At 44.3% G+C, this 13,651-nt stretch overlaps 1 protein-coding gene across 1 annotated transcript; it reads right to left on the bottom strand.

The window, feature by feature from the left end:
* Positions 1–3,259: 3,259 nt before the first annotated feature.
* Positions 3,260–11,547, bottom strand: SPRYD4 (SPRY domain containing 4). Its single transcript, XM_082247194.1, has 2 exons — positions 11,346–11,547; positions 3,260–4,056 (listed from the first exon to the last, which is right to left on the bottom strand). The coding sequence occupies exons 1-2, from the start codon at positions 11,446–11,448 to the stop codon at positions 3,518–3,520; spliced, it is 642 nt and encodes a 213-aa protein (XP_082103320.1). The 5' UTR covers positions 11,449–11,547; the 3' UTR covers positions 3,260–3,517.
* Between the last annotated feature and the right edge of the window lie 2,104 nt (positions 11,548–13,651).

Genomic DNA, 13,651 nt, shown 5'->3' with positions numbered 1-13,651 from the left:
CTTTGAGGTGGGGGGTGCAGAGCTCCCCCTGCCCCAAAGCACCAACACCCCCCCATTTTGAGGGCATGTGGCCTGGTGTGGTCGGGGGGTGGGTTCCGCTCGCTCGTCCCCTCCCCCTTCCTGCCCTGCCGGGCTGCATGCTCGGATAAGGGTCTGGTATAGATTTTGGGAGGGACCCCACGCCGTATTTTTTGGCGTGGGGCTACCCTCAAATTCCATACCGGACCCGAAGGGCCTGGTTTGGAACTTGGGGGGGACCCCCACGCCGTTTTCTCCCATTTTGGCGTGGAGTTCCCCCTCAAGGTTCTCAGTGCAAGTCGCGCCGCAAGTCGGATCGCCCTGATCCAACTTGCGGTGCGACTTCCATTCAAATCAATAGGCTCCCATAGGGAACCATTGATTTTGAATGGAGGCAGAAAAAAAACGCTGCTAAAAGCAACGTGGCAAAACGTGCAATAACGCAAATGGAAAAAGCTACTGAAAGCACGTTTTTACAGCTGCTTTTTCCGGCGTCAGAACTAACTTTGACGCACGTTTTTTTCTAACGCCCCGTGTGCATGGGGCCTTACCCTCACTTCCTGTCTCATAGCCAAAACAGAAAGGGAGAGGAAATCCTTGCAAATTAAGGGAATTCCCTGGGGACCCCCCAGGTCATCAGAACTAGTGTCCCCATTGGAACATTTCCCCTCTATTACTTTTCTGGGGACAACCCAACATTTTTTTCTTTTAACTTTGAATAATAATAGTAAAAAGGACAATTAGAGAAGTTGAATCTCCCTAATAAGGGAACAGACGGCAATAAAAATCAAAAGATGTTCTAATAGATCTCTACTCTATCCAGAAAGTTTTTCCTTTAGTTATACAGAAGGATAAAGTATGTGTTAAGTTAAAGCAGAACTCCAGGCACAGACATTATCATGTTTTTTTTTTTTTTTTAAGTGGTAAAACGTCACCTGTGCTGATGTGTATTAACTCATTGCTGTAATCGATCTCTCATCCCTCTGGGTGGATGTTATGCGACGTCCACCCGGATTGCGCCGCAGCCATGCTGTCACCGGCTGTGTTCAAGGGACACAGCCGATGACTGATCACTGTACCGGCCCGGTACCATGTGACCGCTGTAATCAAATCACAGAAAGTTAGATAACAGTTGTAAACAATAAAATGGCTTCCTTTCAAGCCATCCATTGTATACAATTGTGTTGCTAGCTGTGATTAGTCAGAGTGACCACATGGTACAGACTGGGCCAATCACAGCCTATCTTTGCCATGTGATCAGCTGTGGCTAATCACAACAAAACAAACTGAATTAAATCGATTTCAGTAAAATGCTTGCATAAGCAATGTGTAAAGTAAAAAAATAAATTGATCACTTTCCTAGAGTAATACAATGTTACTATGGTAACATTATATTGCTCTGTGTTCAATATATATTGCAGTGTGTTCAAAACAAATGTAATAAAAAAAGAAAAGAAAAAAAAAAAAAAGTTTTAACTTTTTTCCGTACTGTCAACAGTCAGTGTCCCTGACTTCCCATCTTTCATTTTCCTAAATATTAAAACTTCAAAAAAAAAAAACTCTATGCCTCTTACTAAATACCTTGGACTGTCTACATTCCAAAAAAAGGGGTCATTTTTGGGGGGGGGGGGGGGGTATTTATGCTGTCCTGGCATTTTCGAGTCTCAAGAAACGAGATAGGCCATCAGTACATAAGGATTGATCATTTTCAGATATATACCATAGTTTGTGGATGCTTTTTTTTTTTAAAGAATAAATAATATACATTGATTTGGGTTATTTTCACCTCAAAAAAATGTAGCAGAATACACTTTGGCCTAAATTTTTGAAGAACAATTATTTATTTGGAAAATTTTATATACAGAAACGAAGAAAAGTTTTTCAAAATTGTCTTTTTTCGTTTTTTTTTTTTTTTTACAAAGAAAAAAAAAAAAAAAAAAAAAAAAAAAAAACAGTGGCGATTAAATGCCACCAAAAGAAATCTCTAGCTGTGTGAAGAAAATTATAAAAATGTAGTTTAGATGCATTGTTGCATGACAGCGCGAAAAGTTGCATCTTGGCCTGGGCAGGAAAGGGGTAAAAGTGCGTGGTACTGAAGTGCTTAAATATATTAAACACGCAAGATAGATATTTAGAGAAGCATCTCATAAAAAAAAAAAAACATAGTTAGGCCTCTTTCACACGGCCGTTCAGTTTTTTCCGTTCCGCTCTGTTGCTTTTTTTTTTTTTTCACGGAGCGGATGACACTTGTGTCATCCGCTCCGTATGTCCGCATATCATCCCATCCGTTTGCGGATGATATACGGACATAATGCATGTCTATGGGCATTGCGGATGACACCGCTGACATCCAATTTTGCATCCGTTTGGTTTTTTCAACGGAACAAAAATAGGGTTCTGTTCCGTTCCAAAAAATCAAACAGAACTGAAAGGAAGAAAAATCGGATGGTATTCCGCTGACATCCGCAATGCCATTGACTTACATTATGTCCGTAAATCATCCGCAAAAAAAAATAGGATGATTTACGAACATGCGGAACGCCCGTGTGAAAGGGCCCTAACCCACATTTGGAAAGCAGAATCACTTGGAGTAAAAGATTTGGGAAAGTTCCATGGCTGAATGTACAGAAGTGAAGTTTTGACGAGATTTTTACCCAATTATATTTGGTTTCAGCTAAAAACTTCTGTATTGCTGCAAAAGTACAGGGAGCTCCACGGCACAAAGACCACACTGTACACATTATCAGGTTTTTTCTTTTTTTTTTTTTTACAAAGACTTGAAATTCTTTGGAAATAGCCTAATATTAAAGGTATAGGCATATTGTGTCTTCACATTTTGCTAATGCTTCATTTTCATCAACAATCTGCTTCAGTTGTATTTAAAACATGCAGTAATAAATCAAACAGCTCTGGGAAATTAGATGGCTTTCATTAAAATATGTTATCATTCAAGGAAAAAAAAAAAAAAAAACAGTAAAAAGTATTTTCTCTGGAAAAATTCTCAGTTCTTTATTTTATACAATTTGCCAGTAATGCAATAGCTTATTAACATATCCAAGCTCTGCGCCCTTCCTTGTTTTACACTGAAGAGTCACAAATAAGTATATAAGAAATGAACTCATTTTTAATCATGCATAATGCTGGCTAAAGTAGTTTAACACGGTGGAATTGGCCTGTGTAGAAATGAAATTGCAGTAGATGACACTTTCAGTTGTCTGTGCTCTGATGTGGACTTTTCTTTATTTCAGTGGGATGTAGGTAACTTCTCAGTCTTGGCTGTGTATTACTTTAAATAAGGTACAGATAATACTTAAACAATTTTCACTTTTATATGGACATTGAATACAGATGGACTTTGTAGACGGTAAAGCACTGCACGATTAAACAAAGCTTTAACACTGCAATATATTGGACACCCATCACCAGCAAAATAAGTTCAGCTGTTGACCATAGTATAATATGGACTGAAGAGGCACTTGAATGAGAAAACTTGCTGGCTTCACAGATTGTCAGGGACATCCAAGCCAGAATGAGTTAGAAGTTCTCCATCCCACAGACCAAACGCAGGCAACACTGGACCTCGAAAGTCTGCATTGAGAGTGTGGATAAGGGAACCCTTGTCAGAGTCCACAAGGCTTAGCTTCCCATGATCATAGTCCAGTAGGAGTCCCACTTTGTTAGGATGGCCAATATTGGTGATGGGGATTGTTTTATTTGCTACCATGCCATGCCATTTTTTATGGCTGTAGGCGAACACCCAAGAACGGTTGTTGACTCCAATGCATTCATCTCTAGACATATCTGCATCTGCGACACCAATGCGGAATTCGTTGGACTTCTTCACCGTCACCTCCCAGTAATGGCGACCGCTTGACATTGAAGTGTCCCCCAGCACCATAGCCCATTCTTGAAAACGTTCAGGGTTCTGTTGGATTTTGGATGGGTCAATACCTAGCATCCGATAGATTATCCCTGTGTCCTTCTTGAACAGGTCCAGGCTACTGTGTGCAGTTTTCTCATCGAGTTTAAATGTCACATCTGTAATAAAACCAGTAAATTCATTTAATCTACTTCCAAAAATATGGCCAAGTACTCTTGGACAGTTAGTTCAGGATCGGTTCACATATATACGAATTGGATGCATTTTGAATCACATCAGATTAACACGACATGTGAGCCAAACCCAAGCTTTCTATGGAGCCAGTTCACATGTCTGCAGTACAGCGGCAGTGTGAATTTAAAGAGTCCTGTGTGTTTTTTAAGCACTGCAGTGCGGTTCAGATGCAAATTGCAAGCTCATTGCCCTCTATGGGGATGCCTCTGAATCGCATCCGTTCTATACAAGGCCCTTCAAGTATGGTATAGACTTTAAGGGGAACCCCACACCAAAATAGAAAAGAAAGAAATGGTGTGGGGTCCCCCAAAAATTCATATCAGACCCTTATATGAGCATGCAGCCTGGCAGGCCAGGAAAGGGTTGGGGACGATCGAGCACCTCCCCTCTTCTGAATCATACCAGGCCATATGCCCTCAACATGTGGGGGGTGCTTTGGGGTAGGGGGGGCTACCTCCCAAAGCACCTTGTCCCCATGTTGATTGAAAAAAAAAAAAAAAAAAGAAGCTCTGTATCTGTCGCTGGCTTCTGCCATCTGATAGTTCCTAAATAACTACGGGGCGGGGCCAATCTGATGTCCCTATAGATCTGCCCCCTTGTGATGTCACCAACCCATTATGCACTGGTCAAAGATGTCACAAGGGTTAGGGCCCCCCAGTGACATCACTGGGAGGCCCCTCCCCTTCGTTATGTAAGAACTGTCAGATGGTGGGAGCCAGCGATGGGTACAGGAGGGTTTTTTTTTTTTTTTCCACCAGAAGGAATGTTTATTGACATAATACAGTACATGTGAAGCACACCAGTAATATAGAAATGCACCGTCTCCAAAGAGTACAATAAAGCTAGGAGCTTTACCCAATATTCATTCACATAGGTGTGGGTGGGATCTGGGGGTCCCCTTGTCAAAGGGGACCCCCGGATTCTGGTATGCCCCCTGCCCGCAGACTCCCGCAACCAACAGCCAAGGTTGTGGGGAAGAGGCCTTTGTCCCCATCAACATGCACCCCCCCCATGTTGAGGGCATGTGACCTGGTATGGTTCAGGAGGAGGTGCTTGTTCTTCCTCCCCCCTCCCTTTCCTGGCATGTATGCTTGGATAAGGGTCTGGTATGGATTTTGGGGGGACCGTCACACCATTTTTTTGGTGTGGGGTTCCCTTTAAAATCCATACCAGACTCGAAGGGCCTGGTATGCATTAGGGGTGGGGGGGGGGGGGGAACCACACATTATTTCTCAAATTTTATTGGCGGCAATTCTTTGGTTTAAATTCAGGGGGGAACCTGCTGACAGCTGATGACTTTTCCGTTCCCAAGGATGCGGCAGCCATCTTCCCAGTCCTTACACCGATGGCCGGCCACTCCTAAAATTTGCATCTGAATTGTATCTGAAATCACACCTGAACTGCTGCTTTGGAAATTCGCAGTTAAAACAGAGCAGAAATTTGCACCACACATGTGAACCCCGGCCTCAATTTCTTATCAAATAATTAAATAGTTTTCTTGGATTTGGCAAATAGTTAAGAAAGCAATCAGAATATGTTTAAACAGGTGTTCTATATGCTGAAAAAATGTGCAGATTTAAAGTATTAATTAGTCCTCATTCACATTGAATGCGTCTGAAATCGTGTGACTTCATCTGAACTCGCACAATTTCAAAGCCGCATTTTAGTCTGACTTTGGGGGCGACTTTCACAGATGTCTACTGAAGTCGCCCCTGAGTTGCCAAAAGTAGTGCAGGAACGGTGCCATTGCCGGCAATAGGCTAAGATTTGACATGCAATTTGACCTGTCAAATCGTGCTGATGTGAACGAGGGCTAAAGGAATAACTTTTTTTTTTTATAGTTTCAGAGTGGAGGGGGCTTAGAACATTTTGCCTGTAGTTTCAAATTAATTTGGTAACAACTTGCTAAGCACATGAAAAATGGGCCTCCTTTTTCCATTGGGGTGTGTGGAGTGTGTAGAATGGTAGAGAGGCTGATATCCTCTTGGGGGGGTTTCTCATTTTCAGGCAGCCCCTTAGATGCCTTTCTGCAATCACCCAGGTTTACAAATTCTGCTTTACCAAGTGGTTCAGGCCAGAGACCCAGAAAGAACTGAACCCGGGAGCCAAAAAAAAAAAAAAAAACAGACAAGTCACCTTCTTCAGCCGGGGAGCAGCAATATCAGCAGGCAGTGTCATAAGCAGTTTTTTAACCTTTAACACCTACCCATCATTTTACTATAGGCTGGACGGGAGTACTGTTATGACATCCTCCCAGAACGCACCTCTCATGGGGGGGGGGGCATGCAGCGCTGATTGAGCACAGCCGATGACTCCTAACTGCACCGGCCCACTGCCAGTGTCATGTGATGGCTGTGACCAATTACAGCAGATCACATGACATTTGTAAAAATTTGATGGCTTTCTTTCGTGCCATCTATTGCATACAATTGTGTTGCTTGCTGTGATTGGTCACAGTGAACACATGGTACAGACAAGCCAATCACAGCTCATCTGTACCACGTGATTAGCTTTGACTAATCACAGCCAATCACAACAAAAAGACACTGAATGAACTAGTTTAATACAGTAAAATTGGTTGCTTATTCCAATAAAATTCATTGCTGTATCCAATCATAATGTGTTAAAAAAAAAAAAATCCCGATCACTTCCCCAGAGTAGTACAGGGTTACTGTTTTCACATACCGTCACAGTCAGTTTTCCTGATCACTGCCACACCAGTTATAGAACGCCATTTCTAAATAATTGTGACAAAAAATTACAACTTCAAAAAACTCTCCATGCCTCTTACTAAATACATTGGACTGTCTACTTTCCAAAAAGGGGTCATTAGGGGGTATTTGTACTGTCCTGGCATTTTCAGGCCTCAAGAAATGAGATAGGCCGTCAGTACATCAGGATTGACCAATTTTCAGATATATACCCTAGTTTATGGACTCCAACTTTTCTTACAGACTAAATAATATACACAGATTTGGGTTATTTTCAAAGAAATGTAGCAGAATACATTTTGACCTAAATTTACCCAAAGATTATTTGCAAAATTTTATAACAAATGAAGAACAAATTTTGTTGTTTTTCGTTTATATAAAAAAAAAAAAAAAAAAAACAGTGGTGATTAAATACCACCAAAAGAAATCTCTATTTGTGTGAAAAAAATGATAACAAATTTCTTATGGGTACAGTGTTGCATGTTGGGCAGAAAGGGGGCGAACGTGCGCGGTAATAAAGTGGTTCTAAGATAAAAAAAAAAAGAAAGAAAAAAAATTACATGCACATTTTTGCAGGTTAAAAAAATAAATAAAAATGTTATTTACTTATTTTTTTACTAGAAGCAGGCAAAGTTAGGAGTCTGTCTGCCTTTTGCAGCTTAAAGCGGAACTAAAATTAGGAATACTCACCTAATTCTACAACAGCCTGACACCCACAAATTCTCTTGCTGGCATCTTCTCCCAAGTGCTAGTCTTCAGCCATCTTGATTGGCTAGTGCAGGATAACACTCCCACATGCACGGAGGTGCAGAAGTTCTCCTGGGACACATGAGCAGTGTAGCAAAAAAGTAAATAGAGCTGCACATGATTAGTGTACGGTTTGCTTGGAACTACGAACAGGCAGGAAGGTATTTAATTGCAAAATATCCATTGCATGTCTCATCTGCAATAAAGAACCCTCCTGTTCCCAATTCTTAGTTCCACTTTAACTATTTGAGCTATACCCAAAACTAAATTTATATCTCATTTATCATACAAATAGAACTTTCTTTTGGTGGTATGTGATCACCACAGGATTTTTTTTTATAAACAAAAAAAGGGCCAAAATTTTGAAAAATAAAAACAACACTTTCTGCTACAAATCAAATCCAATAAAACGTAAACAATCAAATTTCTTCACAACTTTTAGAGCCCATTCAGACTAGCGCGACTTGTCAGGCAACTTGTCAGCCTGACAAGTCGTGGTAGGTCGCGGTCCATTGAGTAGTACAGGACCCGTTCTAATAGGAGCGACACAAGTCACTCCGACTTAGAAAAAGGGTCCTGTACTACTTTGGGGCGACCTCGGAGCGACTTGCATAGACTTCCATTATGTGAAGTCCCTGCAAGTCGTGCCGAAGTCGCGGTGAGCGCGACTTACAGGTCGCCCCCCAAAGTCGTGTCGCGCTCTTAGCCAAAATGTTTTCTGTTACGTGTTTGATAAACAAAAAAATAAAATAAAAATACCAATAAGTGTATATTGATTGGTTTGGATGAAAGTTATAGCGTCTAAAAAGAATGGTATATCTACCCTGGAATTTTTTATCTTTTGATCCTACTAATGGCGGTGATTGACTACTTATAATGGGACTGCGATAGTGTGGCAGCCAATCCAAAACTAACCGACAACTGCCACTGACATCAATAGAGAGATGAGTGCTAATACTATATACACACTGTACTAATGACAGTCACAAGGTAGGGTTCTGGATTGTGATTGCACACAGCCAATCAGCAGGTCTAACCCATGAATCATCGGCTGGGCCTTGCTGACAGACTCCCACTATGTACAATTACAGCGGGTGTCGGCGCCCTAAACCCAGAAGCAGGCAGCAAAGAATGGGTACATTGCTTTGCCTTAGCAGGCCGCCAGTCCACAGGCAGTTAGTGCGCGCAGTATTAATGCGTCTCAACTATTTTTACAGCCGCTTAACAGCAAGCGTAAACGAGCCCTTTGTTTTACTTTCACTTCGCCACTGTACAAAATCAGCCTCTTTCTAGTTGTTGTCTAGTGATACCCCACCTCCGACACACACACACTGGTTTATTCCCAGTGACATCTCATCTCTATACTAGAACACCCACATTGGTGTTTTCTCAATGATATCCCACCTCTATTACACACCCATTGGTCTGTTCCCCAGGGATATCCCACCTCTATCACACACACACACACACACACTGCCCACTGTCATACCCTCTACACCAGTGGTCCTCAACCCTGGCCTACAGGGCCCACTAACAGGCCAGATTTGCAAGATAACTGAAATACATCCCAGGTGATATCATTTGCTGCTCAGTGATTGCAGTACTCTAGTCTGCATCTCCCCAAGGTAATACTTAAAATCTGGCCTGTTAGTGGGTCCTGAGGACCGGAGTTGAGGACCACTGCTCTACACTCCTCTCCTGTACATACTGCCCACTGTCATACCCTCCTCACCTCTACTGTACATACTGTCCAGTGTCATACCCGCCTCACCTGTACATACTGCCCACTGTCATACCCTCCTCACCCCTCTCCTGTACATACTGCCCACTGTCATACCCTCCTCACCTCTACTGTACATACTGTCCAGTGTCATACCCGCCTCACCTGTACATACTGCCCACTGTCATACCCTCCTCACCCCTCTCCTGTACATACTGCCCACTGTCATACCCTCCTCACCTGTACATACTGCCCACTGTCATACCCTCTTCACCTCTACTGTACATACTGTCCAGTGTCATACCCGCCTCACCTGTACATACTGCCCACTGTCATACCCTCCTCACCCCTCTCCTGTACATACTGCCCACTGTCATACCCTCCTCACCTGTACATACTGCCCACTGTCATACCCTCCTCACCTCCTCTACTGTACATACTGTCCAGTGTCATACCCTCCTCACCCGTACATACTGCCCACTGTCATACCCTCCTCACCCCTCTCCTGTACATACTGCCCACTGTCATACCCTCCTCACCCCTCTCCTGTACATACTGCCCTCCGTCATACCCTCCTCACCCCTCTCCTGTACATACTGCCCACTGTCATACCCTCCTCACCTGTACATACTGCCCACCGTCATACCCTCCTCACCCCTCTCCTGTACATACTGCCCACTGTCATACCCTCCTCACCCCTCTCCTGTACATACTGCCCACTGTCATACCCTCCTCACCCCTCTCCTGTACATACTGCCCACTGTCATACCCTCCTCAACCCCCTCTCCTGTACATACTGCCCACTGTCATATCCTCCTCAACCCCCTCTCCTGTACATACTGCCCACTGTCATACCCTCCTCACCCCTCTCCTGTACATATTGCCCACTGTCATACCCTCCTCCACCCCCTCTCCTGTACATACTGCCCACTGTCATACCCTCCTCAACCCCCTCTCCTGTACATACTGCCCACTGTCATACCCTCCTCAACCCCCTCTCCTGTACATACTGCCCACTGTCATACCCTCCTCAACCCCCTCTCCTGTACATACTGCCCACTGTCATACCCTCCTCACCCCTCTCCTGTACATACTGCCCACTGTCATACCCTCCTCAACCCCCTCTCCTGTACATACTGCCTACTGTCATACCCTCCTCACCCCCTCCTGTACATATTGCCCACTGTCATACCCTCCTCAACCCCCTCTCCTGTACATACTGCCCACTGTCATACCCTCCTCAACCCTCTCCTGTACATACTGCCCACTGTCATACCCTCCTCAACCCTCTCCTGTACATACTGCCCACTGTCATACCCTCCTCACCCCTCTCCTGTACATACTGCCCACTGTCATACCCTCCTCACCCCTCTCCTGTACATACTGCCCACTGTCATAGCCTCCTCAACCCTCTCCTGTACATACTGCTCACCTTCATACCCTCCTCACCCCTCTCCTGTACATACTGCCCACTGTCATAGCCTCCTCAACCCTCTCCTGTACATACTGCCCACTGTCATACCCTCCTCACCCCTCACCTGTACATACTGCCCACTGTCCTGCCCACTCACACACTTCTCTAACCCAATTCCATCCCTGGCCTTTCCTGTTGTGGAAGGGGGGGGATCACATTTACGTGTATTAAATAATAAGAGGAATAATTGCTGCACAGGGTGATCAGACAGGCACCTTTCTAACTTTACACAACACGATTTTCATGTCTCCTCTTTTAAAAGTGTAAAGTACATAAATAGATGGAATCCTTAGGGAGTTCTGGAAGTCACGTGCCATGGGGATAAACTGGTGACATGAAATATACAGAAGGCGGGACTCCCTCTCCGGAGCAGGGACACTGGGGGCCCTTTCCAGAATGTGGAGAGCGGGAGCAATACAGGGAGCTGCGCCCTCTGCATACAGCGCGGTCTGCCCTATCTCAGTCTCCCATCTATCAGTAGCCACAGGTCGGCAGTCTCCGCTCTGTCCTCCTCCTACACTACCAGCTCTGTCCTATCTACCTCGCCTGCACTCTCCTCACCCCTCCTGTCACTGGCTGTGACGTAGCTCCTCTGTAGCCCGGTGACCCGCAGACATCTCAGCGCTCGGCTTCCCAACATCATTGCCCTCATGGGCGACGCCATCTTGGATCTGGGCGGTCTCTGCTTCTCTCCTGTCTATCGGCGTTATTTACGTTTCAAAGAGTGGCAGGGGCGCCATTTTGGAAAAGGGAGGAGGACTGGGCGGGAAGCTGAGAAGAATGTGAGCTGTGGACGGTCGGATAATGTACAGGAGAGGGGTGCTGCTGACTCTGCTGGTCTCTGTCATGTGCTGTGTGACATGGATAAGAATGGAAGGGGGCTCTAAAAACAAACAAATAAATAAATAAAAAACTAGAAGTCCAGGCTTTTTCTGGCACATTTTGTATAAAAGTTTAAATCAGTATTTTTTGCCAAAAAATTACTTATAACCCCCAAACACTATATATACAGTATCTCACAAAAGTGAGTACACCCCTCACATTTATGTAAATATTTTATTATATCTTTTCATGTGACAACACTGAAGAAATGGCACTTTGCTACAATGTAATGTAGTGAGTGTACAGCTTGTATAACAGTGAAGCTCTGGTGAACTCCATGCCTAAGAGGGTTAAGGCAGTGCTGAAAAATAATGGCGGCCACACAAAATATTGACACTTTGGGCCCAATTTGGACATTTTCACTTAGGGGGTGTACTCACTTTTGTTGTCAGCGGTTTAGACATTAACCACTTGCCGACTGCCGCACAACTATTTACTGCGGCAGTCAGCCTCTCCTGGGCAAAGTGACGTAGGGTTACGTGGTCGCCCCACGAGCCTGTAGGGGGCAAGCGGGCGCCGCCGGGCGCGCTGCCATTCCCGCTCATTCCCTGCCTAGCCAGCGCATGTGACCGGCGGCTGCGATGTCCGCCAGCCACTCGCTATCTCCTTCAGGAAGACACAGCCGCCTGTCATTCTCCCTGAAGTAGTGATAGAGGCTATACGATCCTGCTGTATGTCTCTGTGATTACTTCACTAGTCACGCCCCCTAACAGTTAGAATCACGCCCCTAGGGACACACTTAACCACTTGCCGACCGCCGCAAGTACATATACTGCGGCGGTCAGCCCCTCACAGGCAAAGTGACGTATGGGTACGTCACTAGCCTGTGAGGCTCTGGGGAGCGAGCGCACGCCGTCAGAGGCGCGCTCCCGCTCGGTCACGGACCCCCCCCCCCCCCGCGCATGTGCCCGGCGGACCCCGATGTCCGCCAGTCACTCGCGATCGTCCGTTAGAGCAGGAGAAAGGCAGGCGGCTGATGTAAACAAGCCGCCTGTCATTCTCCCCTGTGTAAGAACAGTGATCATACGGTTCTATTATGTAGGACCGTTGATCACTGTTCCTACACATCAAGCCACAGCCAATCACAGTTAGAATTAACGCCCCTAGGGACACACACCACCCCTCCCTCTCAATTAAAGTTAACCCCTTCACTGCCAGTGTCATTTTACAGTAGCAGTGCATATGTATAGCACTGATTACTGTAGTAATGTCACTGGTAACCCCAAAAATGTCAGTCAGGGGTCCGATCTGTCCGCCGCAATGTCACAGTCCAGAAAAAAAATCGCAGATCGCCGCCATTACTAGTTTAAAAAAAAAAAAAACAATAAAAATGACATAAATCTTTCCCGTAGTTAGTAAACGCAATAACTTTTAAGCAAACCAATAAAAATACGCTTATTGCGATTTTTTTTACCAAAAATATGTAGCAGAAAACAAATTGGCCTAAAATGTTAAAAAATTTTGATTTTTACATTTTTTTTTGAGAATTTCAGATAAAAAAATGTGAAAAATATTGTTATTTTTGCAAAATTATCGCTCTTTTTTTGTTTATAGCGCAAAAAATAAAAATCGCACAGGTGATCAAATACCACCAAAAGAAAGCCCTGTTTGTGGGAAAAAAAGGACGTCAATTTCATTTGGGTACAGCATCGCACGACCGTGCAATTGTCCGTTAAATTCACGCAGTGCCGAATCGCAAAATAGGCCCTGGTCAGGAAGGGGGTAAAATCTTCCGGGGCTGGTTAACCACTTGCCACCCAGGCCAATTCTGACACTTCTACATGTAAAAATCATTTTTTTGCCAAAAAATTATTCAGAACACCCAAACATAAGTACTGTATATGTTTTTCAGCAGAGACCCTAGGGAATAAAATGGAGGTTGTTGCAACTTTTTAAGTCACACAGTATTTGCCCTACATTTTTTCAAATGCGTTTTAAAAACAAAATATTTTTATGAATTAAAAAGCAAAAACACCAAAGTGAGC

This window comes from Pelophylax lessonae (genome assembly GCF_965119305.1).
Source record: "Pelophylax lessonae genome assembly, chromosome: 2".
Classification (NCBI taxonomy): domain Eukaryota; kingdom Metazoa; phylum Chordata; class Amphibia; order Anura; family Ranidae; genus Pelophylax; species Pelophylax lessonae.
This window is presented reverse-complemented; position numbering and strand designations above follow the sequence as displayed.

Bases quoted from the DNA above. Each gene is read 5' to 3' on its own strand.
- SPRYD4 (XM_082247194.1), bottom strand. From the start codon at position 11,448: ATGGCGTCGCCCATGAGGGCAATGATGTTGGGAAGCCGAGCGCTGAGA. The intron at 4,057-11,345 runs GTGAGGAGAGTG...GTTTTATTACAG, and splicing joins CACAGCCAGTGACAGGAGGG to ATGTGACATTTAAACTCGAT.